The following is a 20,685-nucleotide window of genomic DNA, read 5'->3' on the forward strand; positions in this document are numbered from 1 at the left end:
TTAAATATGTTCGATAGTAAAATGCAACCATGAGCTGGGCGGGCCATCTACCCATACCTATGTGACTGAAAATCAACCCTGAATTTCTGACAGCTACGACAGCTTCCTTTTTTGATATCCGGTTCACGCAAGTGGTTTGTTTAATGTTTTTTCTACCAATTTTTTGTAAAAAATTGCACTTTAAAGCCGCTTAAGGCTCAATTAATATGTGCCGGTGGCGGCTCCTCAGTGGCCCTAATGAAAAACCAACCCAAAATGCCCAGCATGAACGTATTTGGTTAATTTTTGTTGTGCAATTTTTTTTTGTTTTGTTTGTGATCTATGTCAGACCCATTTATAAAAACATTTGCATTCCATTATACTTTCCATGCAGCTACTGATCGACTTACAACTTCACAATGGCTCCCAGAAAGGCTAAAGTTCAGAAGGAGGAAGTTCAGGTCTCGCTGGGACCCCAGGTGCGCGACGGTGAGATCGTCTTCGGAGTGGCCCATATCTATGCCAGCTTCAACGACACCTTTGTCCACGTTACGGACTTGTCCGGGCGCGAAACCATTGCCCGCGTCACCGGCGGCATGAAGGTCAAGGCTGATCGTGACGAGGCTTCTCCCTACGCCGCTATGTTGGCTGCTCAGGTTAGTGTCAATCTAAATCAAGTGCAACCCAAATCTAAGCGCGTGTTTGTCTTCCCAGGATGTTGCTGAGAAGTGCAAGACCCTCGGCATTACTGCCTTGCACATCAAGCTGCGTGCTACTGGTGGCAACAAGACCAAGACCCCCGGACCCGGTGCCCAGTCCGCACTGCGTGCTTTGGCCCGCTCGTCGATGAAAATTGGTCGCATTGAGGATGTCACACCAATTCCATCCGATTCCACCCGCAGGAAGGGCGGTCGTCGTGGTCGCCGTCTCTAAGCGGTGCGAATTCTTTGAAGTGTTTTTCATTATTGAAACCACAAAAATATCGCGTTTATGTATGTAAAAATATATTTTCCATGCATATATACGTTGTAATAAAGCTGAAGAACCTTATGTAAGCGGTAAATTCAATTTTGACACATTATTTGGGGTAAAATATTGGTTTTTGTTAACATTTTTGCGAATGTTTACAAATTTGGCCATATTTTGCAGGGCTGTCGTATTTTGCACCAGCCACCGATAGAAGTTGCAGCCCTGAAATGCAGCCCTGTCATGACATCCATTCCATCGCTGAATCAGCTGTGAAGTTGTCGCTTTCTTTTTTCGTATCCGGTTAACGCATTTGGTTCGTTTGTGATTCTCTCCCTCTTACATTTATAAAAATAATACGGTTTTCGAACTGATCGGCACAAACGGCAATATGCAGCAACTAGTGCTAACGATTGACTATGCAAACTTAAATTCAAAACTGACAAAATGCCATTGGTCAGGGTCGATGCCGCCAAATTATTTTGTTATATTTTTGTTATGGTGCCGAATTTTTGTTGTTGTTTTGCTAGTGACATCGCCGCATAGTGACCTAAAAGCAGACAACTGAACTGTGTGTTTCGCATTTACTTCTCCTCAACAGCTGCTGATCGACCACACACTGCAGAATGGCTCCCAGAAAGGCTAAAGTTCAGAAGGAGGAAGTGCAGGTCTCGCTGGGACCCCAGGTGCGCGACGGTGAGATCGTCTTTGGAGTGGCCCACATCTATGCCAGCTTCAACGACACATTTGTGCACGTTACGGACTTGTCCGGCCGCGAAACTATTGCCCGCGTCACCGGCGGCATGAAGGTCAAGGCTGATCGCGACGAGGCGTCTCCCTACGCCGCTATGTTGGCTGCTCAGGTAATTATTGCCCACAATTCAAAAGAAATACCCTTCTAATCAGCCTTTCTTTCCTTTTTAGGACGTTGCTGAGAAGTGCAAGTTACTTGGGATCACTGCCCTGAACATCAAGCTGCGCGCTACTGGTGGCAACAAGACCAAGACCCCCGGACCCGGTGCCCAGTCCGCTCTGCGCGCTTTGGCCCGCTCGTCGATGAAGATCGGCCGCATTGAGGATGTCACTCCAATTCCATCCGATTCCACCCGCAGGAAGGGCGGTCGTCGTGGTCGCCGTCTGTAAACGTCTGTACATTGCTTGTTCCTCATTGTATCGGCTCTGGTCTTATATGCACTCGCATGTACGCGATTCAATAGAAGCAAGGTGCTGCGTTATTTTTTTTATATAACTATGAATACATCTGATAATGTAGAAGAAATACAAAAAATCTGAAAAGTGAGTGCAATTCGGCATTGGAGAGTCTTGGGCGGGAACTCGGTATTTGAATCTGTTGATGGGGGAATGGAATGGAATGCTAGGCGAGCTGCATTTTGATTACCGGTAACATGGCCAGGCCAAGTAGCAGGGTGGTATTTACCACGAATCGGCACCTTTATTTCGATAGCAGGTTACTTTTATCGAGCAGTTCTTCTTCTTTTTCGTCATCGTGTCGACGCCTCACTGTGACTGGCTATTTGGCCATCAGCTCCGCATAGCATTGCAGATAAAATTCATATACATATACAATTATACAGCCTGTGGTGTGTAGGTTCGTAGAGCAAATCAAAATTTGCAGTAATAAAGGCACTAGCGAGGACCTTAGCAACGTCAATAATACGCAATTTATAGCATCAGACACGGGACAGCCGACGAGTGCAGCCAATTGATGGATAATACGAGAAAATAATCGTAATTGGCAAGTTCAATGCACGAATAATATATTTGGTTATATTTGTGAGTGTGCGTGAGTGTATTGGTGCTTGATAAGTATATGTGTCGATTTCTTATTCACTAAAACTCCTGGATAAAGTGCCGTGAAAATTGCGTAAAATCGAAATCCTCCCACGCGACGGACCCCATCCGAGTCCGAGTCTGAGACCGAGTCCGAGTCCAGAGTGCGACTGCACCGTGTCGTACCGTCCCCATTCACAGGACGGACGGGATGTAGCAGGTCGGGCGAACAACGTCAAGAGAGCGAAGAACATAGAACACAGAAGGCGGAGATGTTGGAGCGGCTCGAGCTGAGCAATCCCCAGTGTCAGTGAGTAGTGAGTCAAAGTCAAGTGTGTTCTCGTTCGGTGTTGTGAAATTCTCCGTACTCACTTTTAGGGATTACATTCCCGTGCATCTAAACGTCTAAATTCTCTAGTGAATTCTATACTAAAGTTTGAGCCGAGCCAAACACACACAAAAAAAAAAAAAACCAAAAAAGAATCACCGACTGCTGCTCAACGAGGCAGTAGTATAGGAAGAAGAAGAACGGCAAAGAAAAAACTTGTTTGAAAAAAAGAAAGAAAAGTCCGAACGGAACGAAAAGACGGACGCAAGACGAGACGCCCAAAGAAGCTGAAGCAGAATCGGCGTGGATCTCTGGGCATCTTTTCCTAGAGAATCGCCCGAGAGCAACGACGTCGTCCGCGACGTCACCAAAACACAAAACAACGCAGAAGCAGAAGGTGGTCCACAAACAGGAACAGGCATGGACGAGGATGACAACCTGTCAAATGCCGATATCAGCATCGATGACGAGGACGATGATGGGGACAGGGCACGGGCCATGGTCCAGCCCATGGTAGACGAGGATGAGGATGACGACGACGATTCCGATGTGGATTTGTCATCGGTTTATGTGCAGGCGGCGGGCCATGTGTCTGTAGGTTCGGGTGATAGTGCAACCGGTGCCGATGTCGTTGCCGCTGCTACCGCCGCCTATGCCCGCGCGATTGGGGAAGGGAGTGGCACTGCCACTGCCACAGCAGCTAGAGCTGGCAATTCCCGTTCGCCGTTGCATGACAAGTACTCAAGTGCGGCAGGCGGTGCAACTGGCAGTGGCAGCAGCTCAAATAGCAGTGGACACTATGGAACCGGGAGTTCGGCTGCTGGAGCAGCAGCAGCTGGCGAGGATGCTGGCGCCAAGCCGAGCTTTTTCTTTGGCACCTCCTCATTCAGCCTACGCAGCCGCAAGGAGGTGGCCGCCCTCATCAACACAGAGTGCTGCCGCGGCAGTCCCACACCCGATCTGGACTCCATTATGGATACGCTCTTCAATCCAGGCACGCCCATCGATAATCCCGACAACATCGAGTGGATACGCTGGCTAATCGCCGGTGGTCGTACACCGCAGGAGTTTGTCAAGATTGGTGAGTATTCATTCGTAGTAAGAAGGATGAGAGAGAGAGAGGAGAGTGCGGCGACTGGTTCATATCCATGTGTCAGCTGATCGGCGGGCGGTTGGCGGCAGGCAGTCCGTTGCCCCTAAGAGGGACCCCGAGGTGTGAGTGGGATGGGATATGTGCCTGCGCTCTATGCAGCATATATACATATGTGTTGGGCTGTGTGCAAGTGTGTGCGTGTGTGGTGTCGTGTCTGTGGTAAATGGTAAAGGGCACGCAAGGGAGTGAACAGCAAGGTAGCCAAGGTGCAAGGCAGCGTGAAGAGTGCACCACCATGGCAACAGAAAAACATACCTACAAACATATACATATACAAATACATGAAAATATACATATGTATGTATGTATGTAAAAACTTCCCGCACTTACAGAGTTCACTCTCGCAAATTTGCCCAATTTAATCCCGACTAATCATCTATTTGCCAATGCTCTGCTTTCCTGCATTTTCTGCTGCAGACAATTTTATTATTATTATTATAATTTTTGGTGCCAGGCTGCGTAAGTCGCCAAACTCTAGGTTGCTTTTATCGTTGCTCTTTTTTCTGTTGTTTGTCCCACTTGTCGGCTCACTCGCTCGCACACTAACTCAATGTGTGCATGCATGTGTGTGTACACATACCCTAAACGCACAGTGGCGACTGCAGCTTGACACCTTGTGGCCGTCCGCCCGCCCGCTGCCGCCGTGTCAGCTGTTCTTGTGCAGTTCTGCCTTGCGTAATATTCTTACCCAGCAGTAGAAGCAGCATCAGCAGCAGCAGGCAGCGTCCCATCTAGGCGCATCCGTCCACCGTAGGTACACATACATACGAGCATGCACATCTGGCACCTCTCTGTCACCGTTTTGCTGGAGTGTTGCTCTATTTTACAATACCCTACCCTTGCAGAAAATAGTACACTCGACTGGGGGAGATGAGGTTCGTGCAGCGCGCATGATTGCTCCCATTGTGCGGCAAATAAGGGGCGAAAGAGCATTGGAAGGTGTCCTACCTTTTGTGTTTGTTTTCAATTGTTTTACTAAAAAACGTGTATTTGCCTGTGTGTGTGAATGTTAATGGCTAGAAATGAAGAACATTTGTGAGATCTATACAATTGCATATGTAAAATGTACCAACATTCAGACGACACACAGACACTTGTGGGACTCTCTAACTTTACCCCGACTCTGTCGCATGTTCGTCCGTCCATTGCTGCGTAGATTTCGACAATCCAAAATGTTATCAGACTGCCATTGCATATTGCGGTATGTGATCAACATCATGTCATCCTTATCACTCACACGCTTATACATGTGTACAGAAATTGGCTGACCGTTATTTCATTGTTTCTGCTTGCCTCTGTATGCGCCTTCTTTCCGTTCCCATGGCCCCCGCACCGTACCGCCTCACGCCCCGCCCTGTCACACCGTTACCTTCAATGCGCTTTCCCCGTTTTTTGATTCATTCGGATTTCACTCTCTGTCCAAAAGTTCTTTTGCTTCAACAGAGAGGGATGGGTATAGTGAGTGTGCGTATGCGTATGTATTTTCGCGTGTGCGTGTGTGTGTGTGTGCTAGTGCGGAGAGTTGCCAACTTGTTTGGCGATCGATCGAGCGATCGATTGCCATTTCGAAAATTGTCAATCAATTTTTCGCTGCGCTCGCTATTGTCTTTACTGGTTGCTGCTTTCGACTGATTTCCTTCCGCATGACCTTTTCATCGTCGATGGCGATATGGCGACAGCCACAGCCACAGCCACAGCCACATCCACATCCACAGCGAACAAGGTCCGCTACGCCCCAAGACAACAACAAGTCACGCAACAAGCTACAAGCGAAGAAATTAACTAAGCAATCCGAAATGAGTGCATCATTTATTTTAGGAACCCTATCAAATCAATGGCAATAGCCATGGCAAGAGGCAAAGGCAGCGCCACACACACTCTCACGCAGCGCAGCCTTGCCGCATCATCAAACATTTACCCCAAAAAGCAAAACCAAAACCAAAACCAAAACCAATACCAAAACCAAAAACTAAGCGATTCTTGATTTCCATTTGCAGTGCGCAGCTATGACAACCACGCCAAGTGCGGCCTTGTGTGGGTGCCCCATGTGGTGGCCTATCGGTGCCGCACCTGCGGGATCTCGCCCTGCATGTCCATCTGTCGGGACTGCTTCAAGAAGGGCAACCACACAAACCATGACTTTAACATGTTCTTGTCCCAGGCTGGCGGCGCCTGCGACTGCGGCGACACGTCCGTGATGAAGGCCGAAGGATTCTGCAGTGACCATGGCATCAATAATCGCGTGAATCGCGATCCCGTGCCCAACAATCTGCTGGCCGTGGCCGAGGCCATCATGCCGAAGCTGCTCTTCCGCCTGTTGCAGCACTTTCGCGAGCATAGCGACACCTCACTGCAGGTGCACGCCATGACCTCGTACTCGTGCGAGGAGTTCGCCAATATGCTGATCGACCTGAACAACATGGGCGAGATCATGCGCAAGGTGATGACGCGCACCCTGATCAATCACGAGGTGTACGCCTACTTTATGGAGACGCCTTGCCAGGACACACGCAACGGACGATTCCTGAAGGCGAATCGCGAAAAGTACGAGGACGCGGTCAACCGGTTCCCAAATCCGGAGCCACCCGACGAGTACCGTGACCTGCCGGCGCTCTGCGAAAAGCTGGTCCACACCACTCTACTCGAGGAGTTCATATTCTGGACATTCAAGTTCGAGTTCCCCCAGACACTCGTCTGCTTTCTGCTCAATATGCTACCCGACCAGGACTACAAAGTGAGTAATAGCTCGAGCATATGCATTGACTTTTCGATTTGACTTTTTTCCATTTCAAGGAACACTTGACCCGCACCTTTGTGATGCACTACAGCCGAATTCCGTCCGTGCTGGAGATGTCACGCGATCCGGACACGCTAAGCAACCGCGTGGTCCACATGAGCGTTCAGCTCTTCTCCAACGAGAGCTTGGCCCTCAAGATGGTCAACGAGCTGTCGCTGTTGCATGTCATGATTATCAGCCTGAAGCTAATGATGTCCAAGATACTCATCCAGAATACACTGCACGGTAAGGGCAGCGCCAGAGAGCACACTGAACCTGTATCTTTATCTGTATCTGTATCTGTATCTTGTATTTGGTAGATCCCGGCAAGAACTTTCACTTTGTCATCGATTGTACGCGCCAGGTGATGAAGGATCATTGCTATTGGCCGCTTGTCTCGGACTTCAATAACGTGCTATCGCACGAGTCGGTGGCCTTGGTCTTTCTTCGGGACGACAACCTCATCGACATGTGGTTTCAGTTCCTCCAAATGCTTCAGGGAATGAACGTGAATGTCCGGGAGACGGCCTCCCATGTGGAATTCGAACCTAACAGCTACTATGCGGCCTTCTCCTGCGAACTGGAGGCCAGCGCCTATCCCATGTGGTCGATCATATCCCATCTGCAGGACGGCACTCATGCCCATCTGGCCAAAAAGATCATCAACTATTGTGTGACGACGCTGCACGAGTGGCTTGATTCGATTTACTTTATGGAGGCAAGACTCTCAATGGTGCGTTTCTGCTGCTCTTCTGCTCTTCATCTCTTACATACTTTTTCTCATACTTGTTTTTGCAGGAGGAAATGATGCAGGCCTCATTCCATTTTCCGCTGCATCGGTATCTGGCCGCCTTTGTCTGTCAGGCGGTCACCAAAATGGGCATTCCCCTGAGCGAAGTGCTGCCCTCGCGTCCTTACCTCTTGCCGCTGTTGATGATCCATCCGCTCCGTGTTCAGGTGAGTTTTCGGTTGCAGTTTGCGCTCCGTGAAAGACTACACAATATTCTATGGCGGGGTCCCTCTCTATACTCGACGCTGCCTTGGGCAGCTGATTCGGTTCCAAGAATCCAAAAACAGTATACAAATTGCTGCTCGGCGCGAGGCGAAGGATAGCCCAGTGCCCAGTGCCCCGTGCGCCCGTACCGTACCCGTTCCTCCTGCAATATCTTGCAGTACTACCCTCATTCAGGCTCCTGTGTATGTGTGCGGTGGTGCGCGATGGCGTGATATATATATATATCGCACTAATCAAGGCTAAGCCGTACATTTTAGACGCCGTGGTTGAAATCCCTCCCTGTGGAACCGCCACGTTATATACAGCTAAGAGATCAGTACTACCCGCATGATGGTCCTTGGTAGAAGCTTATTTCGAGGCTTGTTTTGTTCTCTTTATTTATGGCTAATTCCAATATTTTTTAGTTAATATTCTCTTGTTCTTGTCTTTGATTCGAGTCCTCTCACTAAGACCACACGAAAGTAATTGCAAAAGGTGTGTATTCTGTAGGTAGTAGTATTACAACTAGGAAAGCTATGGAAATACGTGGATCATTCGATCTGATCTCCTTAATATTTGTTCTTGGGCACCTGGACATGGGGCGTAAAGTCGTAGGTGATGATCTTGGGCCCCAGGAAGCCGCCATAGCCGTTGCGACCCTTGTAGTAGATGCCAATGCCCGACAGGGGCACTGGGGGATTCGAGATCACATCCTGGACATCCATGAATGGGACTGTGCTCTGGGCCGCATCCTTATCGAGGCCCGTGTTTGTGAACTCGATGTACTGGTTGTGGCGCGACTGAGGTATGGAGTAGGTGATGGTACGAGTGGACACGTCCGCATTAGAAAGGCTCACTTTTTCCCTGCACAAAAAGATAGAGATAGAGAGATCGTCAGATTCTGGCTCAAGAATGCTGCCTTGGATGGATGATGGATAATCACCTGCGCGTCTTGCTGTCGCCGCTGACATCGGTGTTGTCGTTGGACTTCCAATAGCTGTTCGCCTCCGGCTGCAGCAGCTGGCCCGTCTTGAAATCGAACTCGCTGTAGCAGGCCTCCAGATTTAGATGGGCCCCCACCACACGAAAACGCACGCCGGTGACCACAAAGCTATTGTCGTCCGTGTTGACATCGTCGAGATCAACGGAGCGGCTCTCGTAGCTGAGGGTGTGATAGTCGGTGCCCTTCTTCACGTCCCGGTCGAAGATGTTATAATTCTCGACGGGCTTCCACGACAGAGTCGTATGGTTGATGCCGCCGCGCGGCAGTAGCTCTCCCTCCTGTATCTGCAGATGGAAAATGCGGTTCTTCTTCACAAAACGCAGTCCGGTCACGACCCTAGAAAGTACATCAGCATCAAAGTTAGGGAGTTAGGCTAGCCTTGTTTGATCCTTTGATCCTTCTCCCTCCTTCTGGATGGGATCTCTGCTCACCTGTTGCGCTTCACATCGGACACTGCCTCGCGCAGATTGAAGAAACGATCGGACTTGAGGCCCTGCTCGTCGCACATGCAGAAGCAGTAGCTGCAATGCCAGAAGAGGTACCGCCACCAGCTGTCCACCTTGGTGGTGCCACGCACACAGTTTGCCCGCTGGCCCAGCGTGCGTCCGTTCTCGTACTCGATGTACTCGTAGCGCCTAGTGCTGTTCTTGGGCGAGGGGCACACCCACATGTCCGAATCGACAAACTGGCAGTTGTACAGCCGCCCCGAGCACCTGGGCTGACGGGCGCAGTAGAGATCCTTGTAGCAGCCTTCGCTGCGGGTCGACTGATAGAAGGAGCAGGTCTCGCGGCATGTCTCCTCGTTGTTTAGATCCACCTCGTTCTCGATGTAGCCCTGGAGCAGGCGCGTCACTTCGTCGTAGGTGACGCCAGCCTCATGCTTTTTGGGATCACAGCGCCAGACAATACGATCGGCCCGCGTCATCACGTCCTTAAGCAGCTTCAGCGTCCGTTCCGTGCGTCGCTCGTAGTCGGTGCGCATCAGTTCAGCCTCTTGCGTGAAATTGCCCTTGCCATAGACCCGGAGCATCATCCACGAGAACTCCATCATGGTGTAGGCCTTCAGTTCGGTCAGAGCGATGTCCGCATAAAGAGAGTACACAAACTGCTGCGCCGACTGCTGGGTGTTGCATATTTCGTTCGTGGAGGCCTGGAAAATGGACAAAATGCATTTACTCGAAACGATATCAACAGCCCTGTGCCATCTGTTTTTGCCGTTCCGGCCGCAGAGCCATTAACCGTGAGGCGCGGCGCGCATGCAATCCCCCCTATTGATTACGGAACACCTAATCAGCACACATCTGGCTGTTAAATTTTTGAAATAACATGCCAATTATCGGAATGTTCCCCAGAGCCCGACACTGTGGTACCTGGTACCTCGCGTCGCCTAGGGGAACGGAGCGATCGGAAGGAACGGATCTTGGCTGCTGACTAACCACCATGGCTCTGTAGTAGAGTGTTTGCTGGACCATCACCCGATGTATCTCCTGCAGGATGCGGGCAGTGTTACTCTCGCGAAAGACCTTCTGGGTCAGATCAAGAATGTCACTCTCATCCAGCTGGCCGCTGTTGTTCTGCTTGGCCAATGTGTTCTGTGGGTTGGCGGTACCATTCAAAAGAAAGAAAGTTAACTTCTCATCTCTCGTGTGTTTGATCGTCTGCTGTACCTTGTATTCCTCGAATAGTTGGCTTATGTGCTCCAGCTCTCGCTCCAGAACCGACCATTCGTAGTGTTTAAGGATCTCGTAGCGCTGCACCCCAAAGGTGTGCTCCATGAAGGGTTTCGCATTGAAGTCACGGTGCGAGACAAAGATCTTGCGCAGCTGCGTTTGCTTGTTGTTCTGACTGTTGGCCGTCTTCTTCAGATACTCCCAGAGATCCCGCTCCAGGCTTACATATTCGGTGCGCAGGGCATCCACCTGCAGCATGGGTGTGCGTTTTACGCTGACAACTCCCCCCAATGTGGCCAGGGCAAGCAATACGAATACGAATACGACCAGATCCATGGGTCTGTGGCCCTGGACAGCGGCCGACGCTGCCGCCATCTTGGTTCGTCGGTTCTGTGCTGTGCTGTGCTGATAGGCAGCCACTTATCCGCAGCAAATACTGGGGGTTTCCGCGACTCTTTCGTTTATTGTGTACACGATTTCCTCACACTCTGCGAGGAAGGCAGGAAGGCCGTTCAGTTGCTCTGCTTGCCAGTTGGCCAGTGCTTCCTGCTGGGCACAACTACTTGTCGTCGTTGATGTGGAATCTCTGTCTCTCTGGCCAGCTCGGCACTGGAGTCGAGTCTCGTTTTAAGACAAAGACCGTAGCAGGCTTTTATAGCTGCGATTTGTGTATTGTTTGTTGCTTGAAGGCTGCAATGTGGCCAACAGCACAGTGCAGGCACATTTGCAGTTGTATATTTGGTTTTGTATTCCAAAGCAAAACGGATAAATGTGTGTCCGCACTTTTTGCGATTTATTTTAATTCGCTCACTTTTTCGGTTTGTTCTGTGTGTGTTGTTCTGAGTGCTGGTGCCGTTCTGCTACTGTCATTTTTCTGTTTCTGTTTCTGTTTCAAAGCGCTCCGCTCTTGGCTCCGCTCCCAGTGCCTGTGTGTTGGTGTGTGCTTGCTCGTTTGAGAGTGCTCGCTTGTTTGTATAGGTGCGTTTAAAAATCGCTGACTGAAGCTCTTTTTGTATTGTTGTAGCTGTTTTTTTTTCTTGCCAGACGATGGGCAGCGTAAACACACAGACACACACACGCCCGCATACATCGACAGCGTTTGGTGTATGGATGAGTGAGCGAACGTCCGCAATCCCAGTGTGTAATTCCATGCCACAAAAAAATTGAGCAAAATCGTTTGATTCTTATTCGGTTGAAAAGACTGTTCCCGTACGCTACATTTCGAGCAGATTTCGTATCCCCTACGTGCTGTACGATTGTTTTATTTTCTGCGATCACTTCGGCACCGCACCCCGCACCACATCGCATGCAATAATCCAGTCGATATCTAGAAAGTGGGTTTTAGTGACGTCACGCCATCTAATTGGAATGGACAACAGCTGTTCGCTAGCTCTCTCAGGTGCAAGCACCTCACTCTGTTGGTCTGCGCTCTCTCAGGTCTTGTACTGCAGTGCGTAAGCTCTCCCTCAGCATTCGTTCTCTCTCGATGTATCCATCTCTCTTTGACGCAATGCAAACAAAGAGCTGTAGCCTATGCCCTGCTCTGCTCTGCATGGGGGCGGCGTTGCTGCAATGCCCTCTGTCGTGTGTTGTTGTCATTTTGTTTGTTTGTTTGTTGACTGTGCAGTCTTTGTTGACACCAGACCTTTGACCTCTTTGTGCGTATACATACTCACAAAGAAATGAGGGGGCGCAAAATTGCAACGATTTTCGCGTACCAGTTTTGGGACAGCAAAATTAATGAATAAAGTGCGTGAGCTTTCAGAGCTTTCAGCTTTGTCTTGGTTTTGCTGACCGTTATGACAAAGCCGATGATGACTAATCGGCGGCGCGGACTTTCTTTTGCCCAGCCGAAAGTCGAAAATTAAGAGGGATGGGATCCAGAGAATACGGAATATACAAACATATCGTCACGAAGACACAACCGGAAAGTCGAGTTTAATTTAGGGGACCCAGACCCAGACGCCCGCCCAATTCTGGGAAACAACTTAACCTAATGCGAATGAATCATCTAGGAAATGAATTCACTATTCGCACACACTCTGCAGATTGATGCCGCCTGGAATTACATATTATCAGTGTCTAGGAAGAGTTACCTCATAGCTGGTCGCCAGATGGGCGAGCAGGCTGCTGCTGGTGCCCGTCGTGTTTGCCTTTTCCTCGCTTCCGAAGAGCGTGAGATGCAGGCGGTCCATCAGGTGGTGCACCGAATGGGCATTCGGCGAGACTGTCCACTCTGCGAAAGTCACCAGGGTGGACATCTCGAGTTTGTCCTTGTGGGCCTCGTACTTCTGCATCTGCTGGTAACGCGACGAGATCCGGTTGACAGTGTCCCCGATGTCATTCATCTTGGCCAGGATGGGGGCATTCAGGTTCATGTGGCTGGTAACCGTATCTATGGCCAGGGCCACATACTCCGCGTGCTGTAAGTGGTCGGATGGTGGATTACTTTACGATGATGAGTGGTTAATCTCTCAATGCATTACTTGCTCCTCGGTCTGGTCTATCTGCCGGGTGACCTCTTTAAGGCGCTGAAGCACCTTACGCTGCTTTTCGCGCATTAGAGGAAAGTCTATGTTGGCCGCCAAAGGCGAGGACTGTACAATGTCCCAGGCCTTCAGTATGCCCGTGGACACCTCCTTCACCACGTGTATGATGTCCAGCACATCCTCGATCACGGCCGTTGTTGGGGCGGGCTGCTGGAGTGTTACCAGCAAGGCCAGAGACAAGGGAATCCACCATTTCATTGCTGCTGGCATCTTGAGTTGGGCAGGTGTGTGGGCTGAGCTGCTGCGTGTGTGGGTGCGGGTGTGTGTGCGCTTAGAGATTATAATGTTGAGATTTACTATACGAAAACTTTTTATATATGGGGACACGGAGATGGGACGGACACACACGCAAACGCTCGCACGCGACTGCACCCGTTGAAATTTGAAAAACGAATGCGGGATACCACAACAGAGAGACAGCAGAGATGCTCTCGCTGTTGCGACTGATACTAACTTAGATTGATTAAAATGCACGTATACAGACAGGCACGAGACAGTTTGAATTCACATGGATGTGAAATGCATCTGTGTGCTGTTGTTACTAGTTGTGTGTTTCTCTTTTGGTTTACAGTTTACAGTTCTTTCTGCTCGGAAGGGAGAGCATGCAAGCATGGGTCGCAGCATAAGTGTGAGTGAGCCAGCAGTATGTCGACTTGGCTTGGGCAGTTTAGAGTTGCTTTCCAAACTCGTTTCGATAGCTGATGGCTCTGTCATCGATAGAGGGGATATATCGCACACTGAACGATATTTCCGTTATTTTCAAATCACTAATTTGAACAATTTTTTTCTCTTTTTCAGAGTTTCTTCTACGAGATTCTGGCTGGCAAATGGGTGCGAAATGGCCTCCAGATCAAGGGCCAGGCCATGACCTACATACAGGCCAATTTTTGCAACTCTATGGCTGACATGGACCTGTTTTTCCTACAAATATGCGCAACCAATCTGCCGCAATACTTTTTCCTGCAGAACACTATCGAGCTGTTCGACGTGTCCCAGTGGCTGGAGACGGCACCGCTGAAGCAGCCCCAAAAGGCGGAGCAGTCCTCCATGCTGGAGGGCTTCCTCACATTCCTCGCCACCCTGGTCACCAGTCGCACCAATCTGGGCAACGATGAGGCCACCCAATGCATCATCGAGATCAGCGCCCTGCTGGCCACCGAGAACAAGACACACTCGCAGCTGCTCGAGCTGATGCCGGAGCGGTCGGGCAATGTCCATACCAAGAACTTTGAGACCTTCCTCAAGAAGCTGTCGGTATACAAGGCGCCGTCGAGTGGGTCCGAGAACCTCGAGCAGGGGCTCTTCACACCCATCGACGAGGTGTGGGAGAAGTACTATGATCCGCTGCACGTCCTCCTGCGGGCTGTGCACCGGCGCGACTTTCAGTCCTCTCTGGACCGCTTCACAGCCTATGTCAAGTCCAAGGAGAAGATGCCCGCCAGTGGCAACCTCTGGCCGCCGTTCCGTCTGCCACAAGCCCTGCCCACGTCCAGCTCCTTCACTGATCCCTGCCGCATACTGAACTCGCGCGTCTTCCACTCCACCATCCTCTCGATCTTTTTCCGGGCCGTGCACACGCGCGATGTCTCCGAGCACCTGCTGGCCCTGGCCGTCTTTCTGCTGGAGATGGCGGTGGAGACGAGCAGCGATGTCAGCGACAGCCCGCCGGCGGCCGCGGCCGCCATGGTTGAGTGCGGAGGTGGTGGTGGAGGCGGAGGGGGATACCATCACGGATACAACCAGGGCAGGCAGGAGCCTCCGCGACTGTTCCAGTGCTATCCCACGGACAATCTCAGCTGCAACCTGCGGCACCTGGTCACGAAGCTGTCCCTGAAGTCGCGCGATCCGCAAGTGATTGGGTCCAGCTACCGCTCCAATCCGTTCTACTCCGATCTAGAGTTCGACGTGGAGCCAGACTCGGGAATGGGCATGCGGATGATCGGACAGATAGAGTCCGATGGTGATGAGGCGGCTGGCGGAGGCGGACCGGGAGCGGGAGCAGGAGTGGGAACGGGACCTGGAGCGGGTGCCATGACTGTGGCGCGCAGGAACATGTCGCAGGCTCTGGTGCCAATGCGAATGCCCGGAATGGAAGTGGCTCTACCGCCGGATTTGTCCGTTGTGCCGGAGACCGGAGTGATCATCCGGCAGGACAGTAACGAGGATGACCTCCTGCGAGATCGGGATACAGCCATGGATTTGGGTCCCGCCGCCCTCGACTTTCACTTCCCCATGCAGCAGATCACGCTCCCAGAGAGCGGCATGGAGGTGGCCATACGACGTGACCTCCTCCTGGCCGAGAGCAATCATGTGGCTGGAGTAGCTGGAGCGGTCGCTGGCATTGGCATTGGCACTGGACCACCGGCGCTGGCTGCGCCCAGCGAGATGTTCTCTCCCACGACTCCCACCGGCAGCGGTATGCTGCTGCCGTTCCAGCGCGTCCAACCGGTGGCGGTGCCGAGCAGCGGCAACATGGACATTGTACCCTCGAACGCCCTCGGGATGGGCAGCTTTGCCGGCAGCGGGCGGCGCATGAACTACGATGCCACTGGGACTCGCAAGCGGTCCGTCGACATTGCCATTGGGGGCAACAACAAAGACGACCTGCACATGGACGAGAGCATTCTGTCGCTGCTCCTGAAGCTGCACTCCCAGCTGAGCGGCACCCTTGACAGCTTTTCGCTTAGCGATGGTGAGGAAAACTCGGAACTAGGATCAGCAACGGCATCGCCATCGCCATCGGCATCGGATCAGCAGTCCATGGATGTGGACTGCAATGAGGCGAGCACATCGACGGCCGCGGCAGCTGCCGAGAGCACTGCCCTGGCCGAACGGCAGGGGCGGGGTCGTCGCAACTACAACAACATCTATGTGTCCGATTCTCGGATCGGCGACGGGCCCTTCTTCATTGGGAATTTGCTGCGCAAGATTGCCAAACGGGACGAGCTGTGCGCAGTGAGCATCGACGAGATACGGGCCCGCCTCTGGCCCAATCAGCGCGAGAAGCAGGCGGAGGCGAGGGCACGGGAGAGCAAGGAGAAGGAAGAGCGCCGCAAGAAGGCGCGCGAGCGGCAGCAAAAGATGATGCAGGACTTTGCCAACAAGCAGATGCAGTTCATGCAATCGGCGGCAGCGGCGGCCAATAACATGGACAACGGGTTGGAGGACGACGAAGATGAGGATCTGTACGAGGAGCAGCCGCGCGAGAAGGAGTACGACTGCATCATCTGCAACTGCACGACGCCCAGCACTGAAACCAATCCAATTGGCCTGGTGGTCCTTGTCGAGTCCAGCGGCATTGTTGGCCATCGTCGGCGCATTGCCGATCGTCTGCCGCTCCCCCTCGACGCCGGGGAAGAGCAACGGCTGGCCCGCAGCACCCGCCTGGCCTCAGAGTTCAGCCGCCGCACCGAGCTGCTCAGTTTGAAGTTTGGCGACGAGTCCTGGTATCTGTCCAACAACATGTCCTACGACAACGGCGTCCATGTGCAGTCGTGCGGCCACCACGTGCATCTGAGCTGCCTGGAGGCGTACCTCAAGACGTTGTACACCACCCAGCGGCAGCCGGTACAGGACCGCGGCGAGTTCTATTGCCCGGTGTGTCGGCAGCTGTCCAACTCGGTGCTGCCCCTCAGTCCACAACTGGACCGGCCCACGCATCTGGTCAGGTCGGGCAATCAGCCGTTCGAGCAGCTGGTCGCCGATCTCTCGGACCTGATCAAGGAGAATGAAACGATACCGGTAAGAAAGGTTGGCAGTGCTTCTAATTCTATCATCTATTACCCATCATATATATATGTGTACATTGTCTCATCCGCACAGCCACCGACAAAACTGACGGAGGCCATGGGCCATGCCATGGAGGTGATGACCAACATTTCGCAGCGCAAGGTGAAGTGCGCCTCCATCACGTTCCGCAAGCTGTTCATCTTCGTGACGTCGATAGCGCGCACCAATCTGGAGGCGGAGATCATCCAACGCGGCGGATCACTGTGCACATCGAATGCCACGCGCTATAAGCCGAAGAGGGACTGCATTGTGCCGCTTCTGCATGTGCTATCGGTGCATGTGCGGGTCCTGGTCGAGTGGCCACTGTGGAGCAGCTGGGCCTTGCTTGCGGGACTACCCGTGAGCGATGCGGAGCCGCTGCCGGCCCATTGCCAGGAGCTGATACCTAGTCTGCTAGCGGATCCCATTGCACTGCTCCTGAAGTTCATTCTTTTGGCACCGCTGCACTTGGACCAGGGCAAGTATTGCAGGGAACAAATTGCACCGATGACGGGCGCTCATCTCATCTATTGTTTACCAATCTCTATTCCCAACAGACTACTTCACCTGCATGGTGAAGGTGATGTACAATTTGTTGTACTACCAAATTGTCGTCCAGCTTTGCGTCACCCTGACGGATCTCGAGTGCGAAAACATTCTGAAACTATACGGCAGCTCTGGGAGCAGCAGCACTACCAGCACCAACACCAGCGCCAGCGGCAGCGCCAACGCCAACGCCGGCAGCCAGCCGACGGAGACGGCAACACCGGCAACAGTGGAAACAGCGGAAACAGCGGAAACTGCGGAAACTGCAGCCGTTGTCAGCTCCAGCGCCTCTGCATCTGCCTCCGCCTCCGCCGGCTCTGTGCCCTCGTCCAACAGCCGCCGCAGCAGCTCGAGCCGCTTCAGCGGCCATCAGCAGCAGAGCGCCTCCCAGCTGGGACGGGCCATGGCACTGGTGTTGGGCGAGACCGATTGTCTGATCAATCTGCGTCGCGACAGCATAGCCAGCACTTCTGCGGCAGCGAGCAGCAGTAGCAGCAGCAGCAGCGGCAGCAGCTGCGGTCCTGGCCACGGATACGGCTACGGCTACGGTCACGGCCCCGGCCACGACTATGGCCCCAGTCACGGCTACGGCCCCGGCCACGGCTACGGCCACGGCTACGGCCCCGGCCACGGCTACGGCCCCGGCCCCGGAACGAGCGGAGGGACAGCATCGTCGTCAGATGTGAATCTAAAATCGATGGAGCTGCAGCTGCAGTCGCTGTGCCTACCATTCCTGCGGGTGGCGGCCCTGCTGCGTCAGCATTTGTATCGCCATGAGATGCCGGAGATATCGGCGCCGGGTCTGGAGTTTGTGCGTCTGGTCTACTACCTGGAGCTGGTCACCGACTCGATGGACTGGGACTGTTTCAATGCCAGCAAAGGCCTGTGCTTCATACCGGGCACCGAGCACACACTGCCCCAGTTCTGGTGCAAACAGCTGCGGGAGGTACGCCCGCCCTCGGACACCATCCGGGAGCTGGTGCTGATCAACCAGCATTCGCTTTGGCAGCAGCCGCGACTGCTCGAGCTGCCACGCGAGTACGAGCGTCTGTTCACGGTACGCTGCACTGCACTGCCATTCCTTTGCATACGACTCGTGCGACTCATACACGTTTACATATTTTTGTCGTTGCAGTACTACCACGAGCGGCCCTGCCTCAATTGCTACAAAGTTCCAAAGGAAAGCTCCATTTGCCTGCTGTGCGGGACGATTGTGTGCCTCAAGCAGAACTGCTGTGCGGAGAACGATTGCTGTGAGGCAGTACGGGTGAGTTGTTCACAGTTTCTATCGCCCTGCACACTCACTAATTATACGTGTCGCGCCGTTCTCAGCACACGCTGTCCTGTGGCGGCGGCATTGGCATCTTCCTGGTGGTCACCTCCACGTACATCATTGTCATACGCGGTCGTCGCGCTTGCCTGTGGGGATCGCTCTACTTGGATGACTTTGACGAGGAGGATCGCGATCTCAAGTGAGTTGAATGTTGCACGAATGAGCATGAGTAAGCACGAGATTATTCAAATGATTGCTTCCCTGTTTTTAGGCGCGGCAAACCTTTATATCTGAGCCAGGATCGTTTCAATTTGCTGGAGTCGCAGTGGCTCTCGCATAAGTTTGCTCACACAAAACACACCTGGGTGTTTCACCGCGATCTCTTGTGAAATATGGAAGATTTACTGCGCAGCATACAGGAGCTGGTTGGCCAGATCTAGCGGGAAAAGCCAAGTCAAGTCAAGTTTTCAGTTACCAGTTTCCTGTTTGCTGTCTGCTCCACGCCTAGTCGTCCATCACCAGTCAATAATCCCAAAAACCCCAGAAACCCCAGAAACACCAGAAACACCAGAAACACCAGAAACCCAAGAAACCCCAGAAACCCAAGAAACCGACCCGACTCAAAGCGATCTGATCTGATCTGAGGCTTCTCCTCAAAATTATCTCTTCTTCCCCCGCCCCCGTAGGTTTAAGTTAGTTCGTTATGTGACCCCCCCCCCCCAAAGCAGCATATTTCAAAATTCTGGAAGGAGGAGGAGAAGTGTGCACTCAAGACATACTACTATATATATATATATTGGATATATCAGACGCATCTACACATATGTATGTACATGGCGACGAGCCCCGCATGACACTAATCGGTCGTTATCTGCCGCTATACGCATCTCAACACGTACTGGCACCGCACATAGCAAACCGCACTGTCAGCAAAGGCATCAAATCAATGATATTATCTGTATCAAATAATTATTAATCAATGCAAATGACATATGTTGTAAAATGTAACTGTTTATGGGCTCCAGGTCCAAGTTAATTGATAAGAAAACACACACACACTCGCACACACAACATAAACACAAACAAAAACACACAAAACACACGATTACGATTACGATTACGCCTATATGATCGCATATATGTATGTGCGTATGTACCAGTATATATATATCTGCCTGTTACCGATCGCACCCCGCATCTATGTATGTGAATCTCTGGAGCAAGATCTAAGAAATTATTTAATATATTCGAATAATATGCATATATACATATACATATATATATATATATATATAGATATATATATAGATAGATATCTGTGTTTCGTGTTCTACCTATGGAAGCCTTTAAGTTTTAAGTCTAGTATCGCGATATCTTTAATCTCTAAGGAAGCAGCAGCAGCAGCAGCAAGAAAAATAGCTAACAAAAATAACAGAAAGGAAACGAAACGAAACTGTCTACTTTGGCCTCATGAGTTTGTGCATGTAAAAAACGAAAAAGAATATGATATTGATATACATATACATATACATATAAATATATATATATATATGAGATGAGATGAGATAGTTAATTTATAGTATGTCTATTCGATGATAAATACTAAAGTTAAAGAACATTGAGAAGCAAAACAAAACGAAATGAAATGAAAAGCGAATTGTGAAATGCGTAGAAAATAGAGCTGAAAATGCATATGCATATATGCATATATCTAGGATATATAGAGAGCAGGGAGAGAGGAGGAGAGCAGAGTGTGCAATGGGCAAACAGAGGACAATGGAGAGACCGAGCGCTGACTAGCTGGGCGACTAGCCAGAGGACTAGGAGAGGTGTTAGGGTGAATTTGTTATTAGTTTTTACCGAATGTGTGTTACATACATATGTAGGCG

The 20,685-nt window shown here is 51.4% G+C and overlaps 4 protein-coding genes across 8 annotated transcripts; 3 read left to right on the forward strand and 1 right to left on the reverse strand.

The window, feature by feature from the left end:
* Positions 1-31: 31 nt before the first annotated feature.
* Positions 32-1,042, forward strand: LOC6901972 (40S ribosomal protein S14a). Its single transcript, XM_002133470.3, has 3 exons — positions 32-134; positions 374-635; positions 694-1,042. Exons 2-3 carry the CDS (start codon positions 399-401, stop codon positions 910-912), a joined length of 456 nt encoding a protein of 151 aa, XP_002133506.1. The 5' UTR covers positions 32-134; positions 374-398; the 3' UTR covers positions 913-1,042.
* A 70-nt stretch (positions 1,043-1,112) lies between these two features.
* On the forward strand, positions 1,113-2,245 carry LOC6901971 (40S ribosomal protein S14a-like). Its single transcript, XM_002133469.3, has 3 exons — positions 1,113-1,261; positions 1,547-1,808; positions 1,870-2,245. The coding sequence occupies exons 2-3, from the start codon at positions 1,572-1,574 to the stop codon at positions 2,086-2,088; spliced, it is 456 nt and encodes a 151-aa protein (XP_002133505.1). The 5' UTR covers positions 1,113-1,261; positions 1,547-1,571; the 3' UTR covers positions 2,089-2,245.
* Positions 2,246-2,431: 186 nt separating this feature from the next.
* Positions 2,432-19,364, forward strand: Ubr3 (Ubr3 ubiquitin ligase). Of its 4 annotated transcripts, none has more exons than XM_033384955.1 (12): positions 2,432-3,053; positions 3,115-4,145; positions 6,215-6,951; positions 7,011-7,239; positions 7,314-7,726; positions 7,792-7,950; positions 14,008-16,959; positions 17,032-17,455; positions 17,535-18,580; positions 18,659-18,790; positions 18,856-18,995; positions 19,068-19,364. In XM_033384955.1, the coding sequence occupies exons 2-12, from the start codon at positions 3,485-3,487 to the stop codon at positions 19,183-19,185; spliced, it is 7,011 nt and encodes a 2,336-aa protein (XP_033240846.1). In that variant the 5' UTR covers positions 2,432-3,053; positions 3,115-3,484; the 3' UTR covers positions 19,186-19,364. The 4 variants fall into 4 exon arrangements, with proteins under 4 accessions (XP_033240846.1, XP_033240847.1, XP_033240845.1 ...); XM_033384956.1 differs by having other exon boundaries at positions 3,155-4,145; XM_033384954.1 differs by having other exon boundaries at positions 2,432-4,145.
* orion (chemokine-like protein orion) lies at positions 8,360-13,799 on the reverse strand. Of its 2 annotated transcripts, none has more exons than XM_001355308.4 (5): positions 13,147-13,799; positions 12,757-13,083; positions 9,422-10,140; positions 8,931-9,326; positions 8,360-8,851 (listed from the first exon to the last, which is right to left on the reverse strand). In XM_001355308.4, exons 1-5 carry the CDS (start codon positions 13,417-13,419, stop codon positions 8,557-8,559), a joined length of 2,010 nt encoding a protein of 669 aa, XP_001355344.3. In that variant the 5' UTR covers positions 13,420-13,799; the 3' UTR covers positions 8,360-8,556. The 2 variants fall into 2 exon arrangements, with proteins under 2 accessions (XP_001355344.3, XP_015041040.1); XM_015185554.2 differs by lacking the exons at positions 12,757-13,083; positions 13,147-13,799 and adding exons at positions 10,427-10,582; positions 10,658-11,553.
* Positions 19,365-20,685: the final 1,321 nt, after the last annotated feature.

The sequence above is a fragment of the Drosophila pseudoobscura genome, chromosome X (genome assembly GCF_009870125.1).
Source record: "Drosophila pseudoobscura strain MV-25-SWS-2005 chromosome X, UCI_Dpse_MV25, whole genome shotgun sequence".
NCBI classification, from domain to species: domain Eukaryota; kingdom Metazoa; phylum Arthropoda; class Insecta; order Diptera; family Drosophilidae; genus Drosophila; species Drosophila pseudoobscura.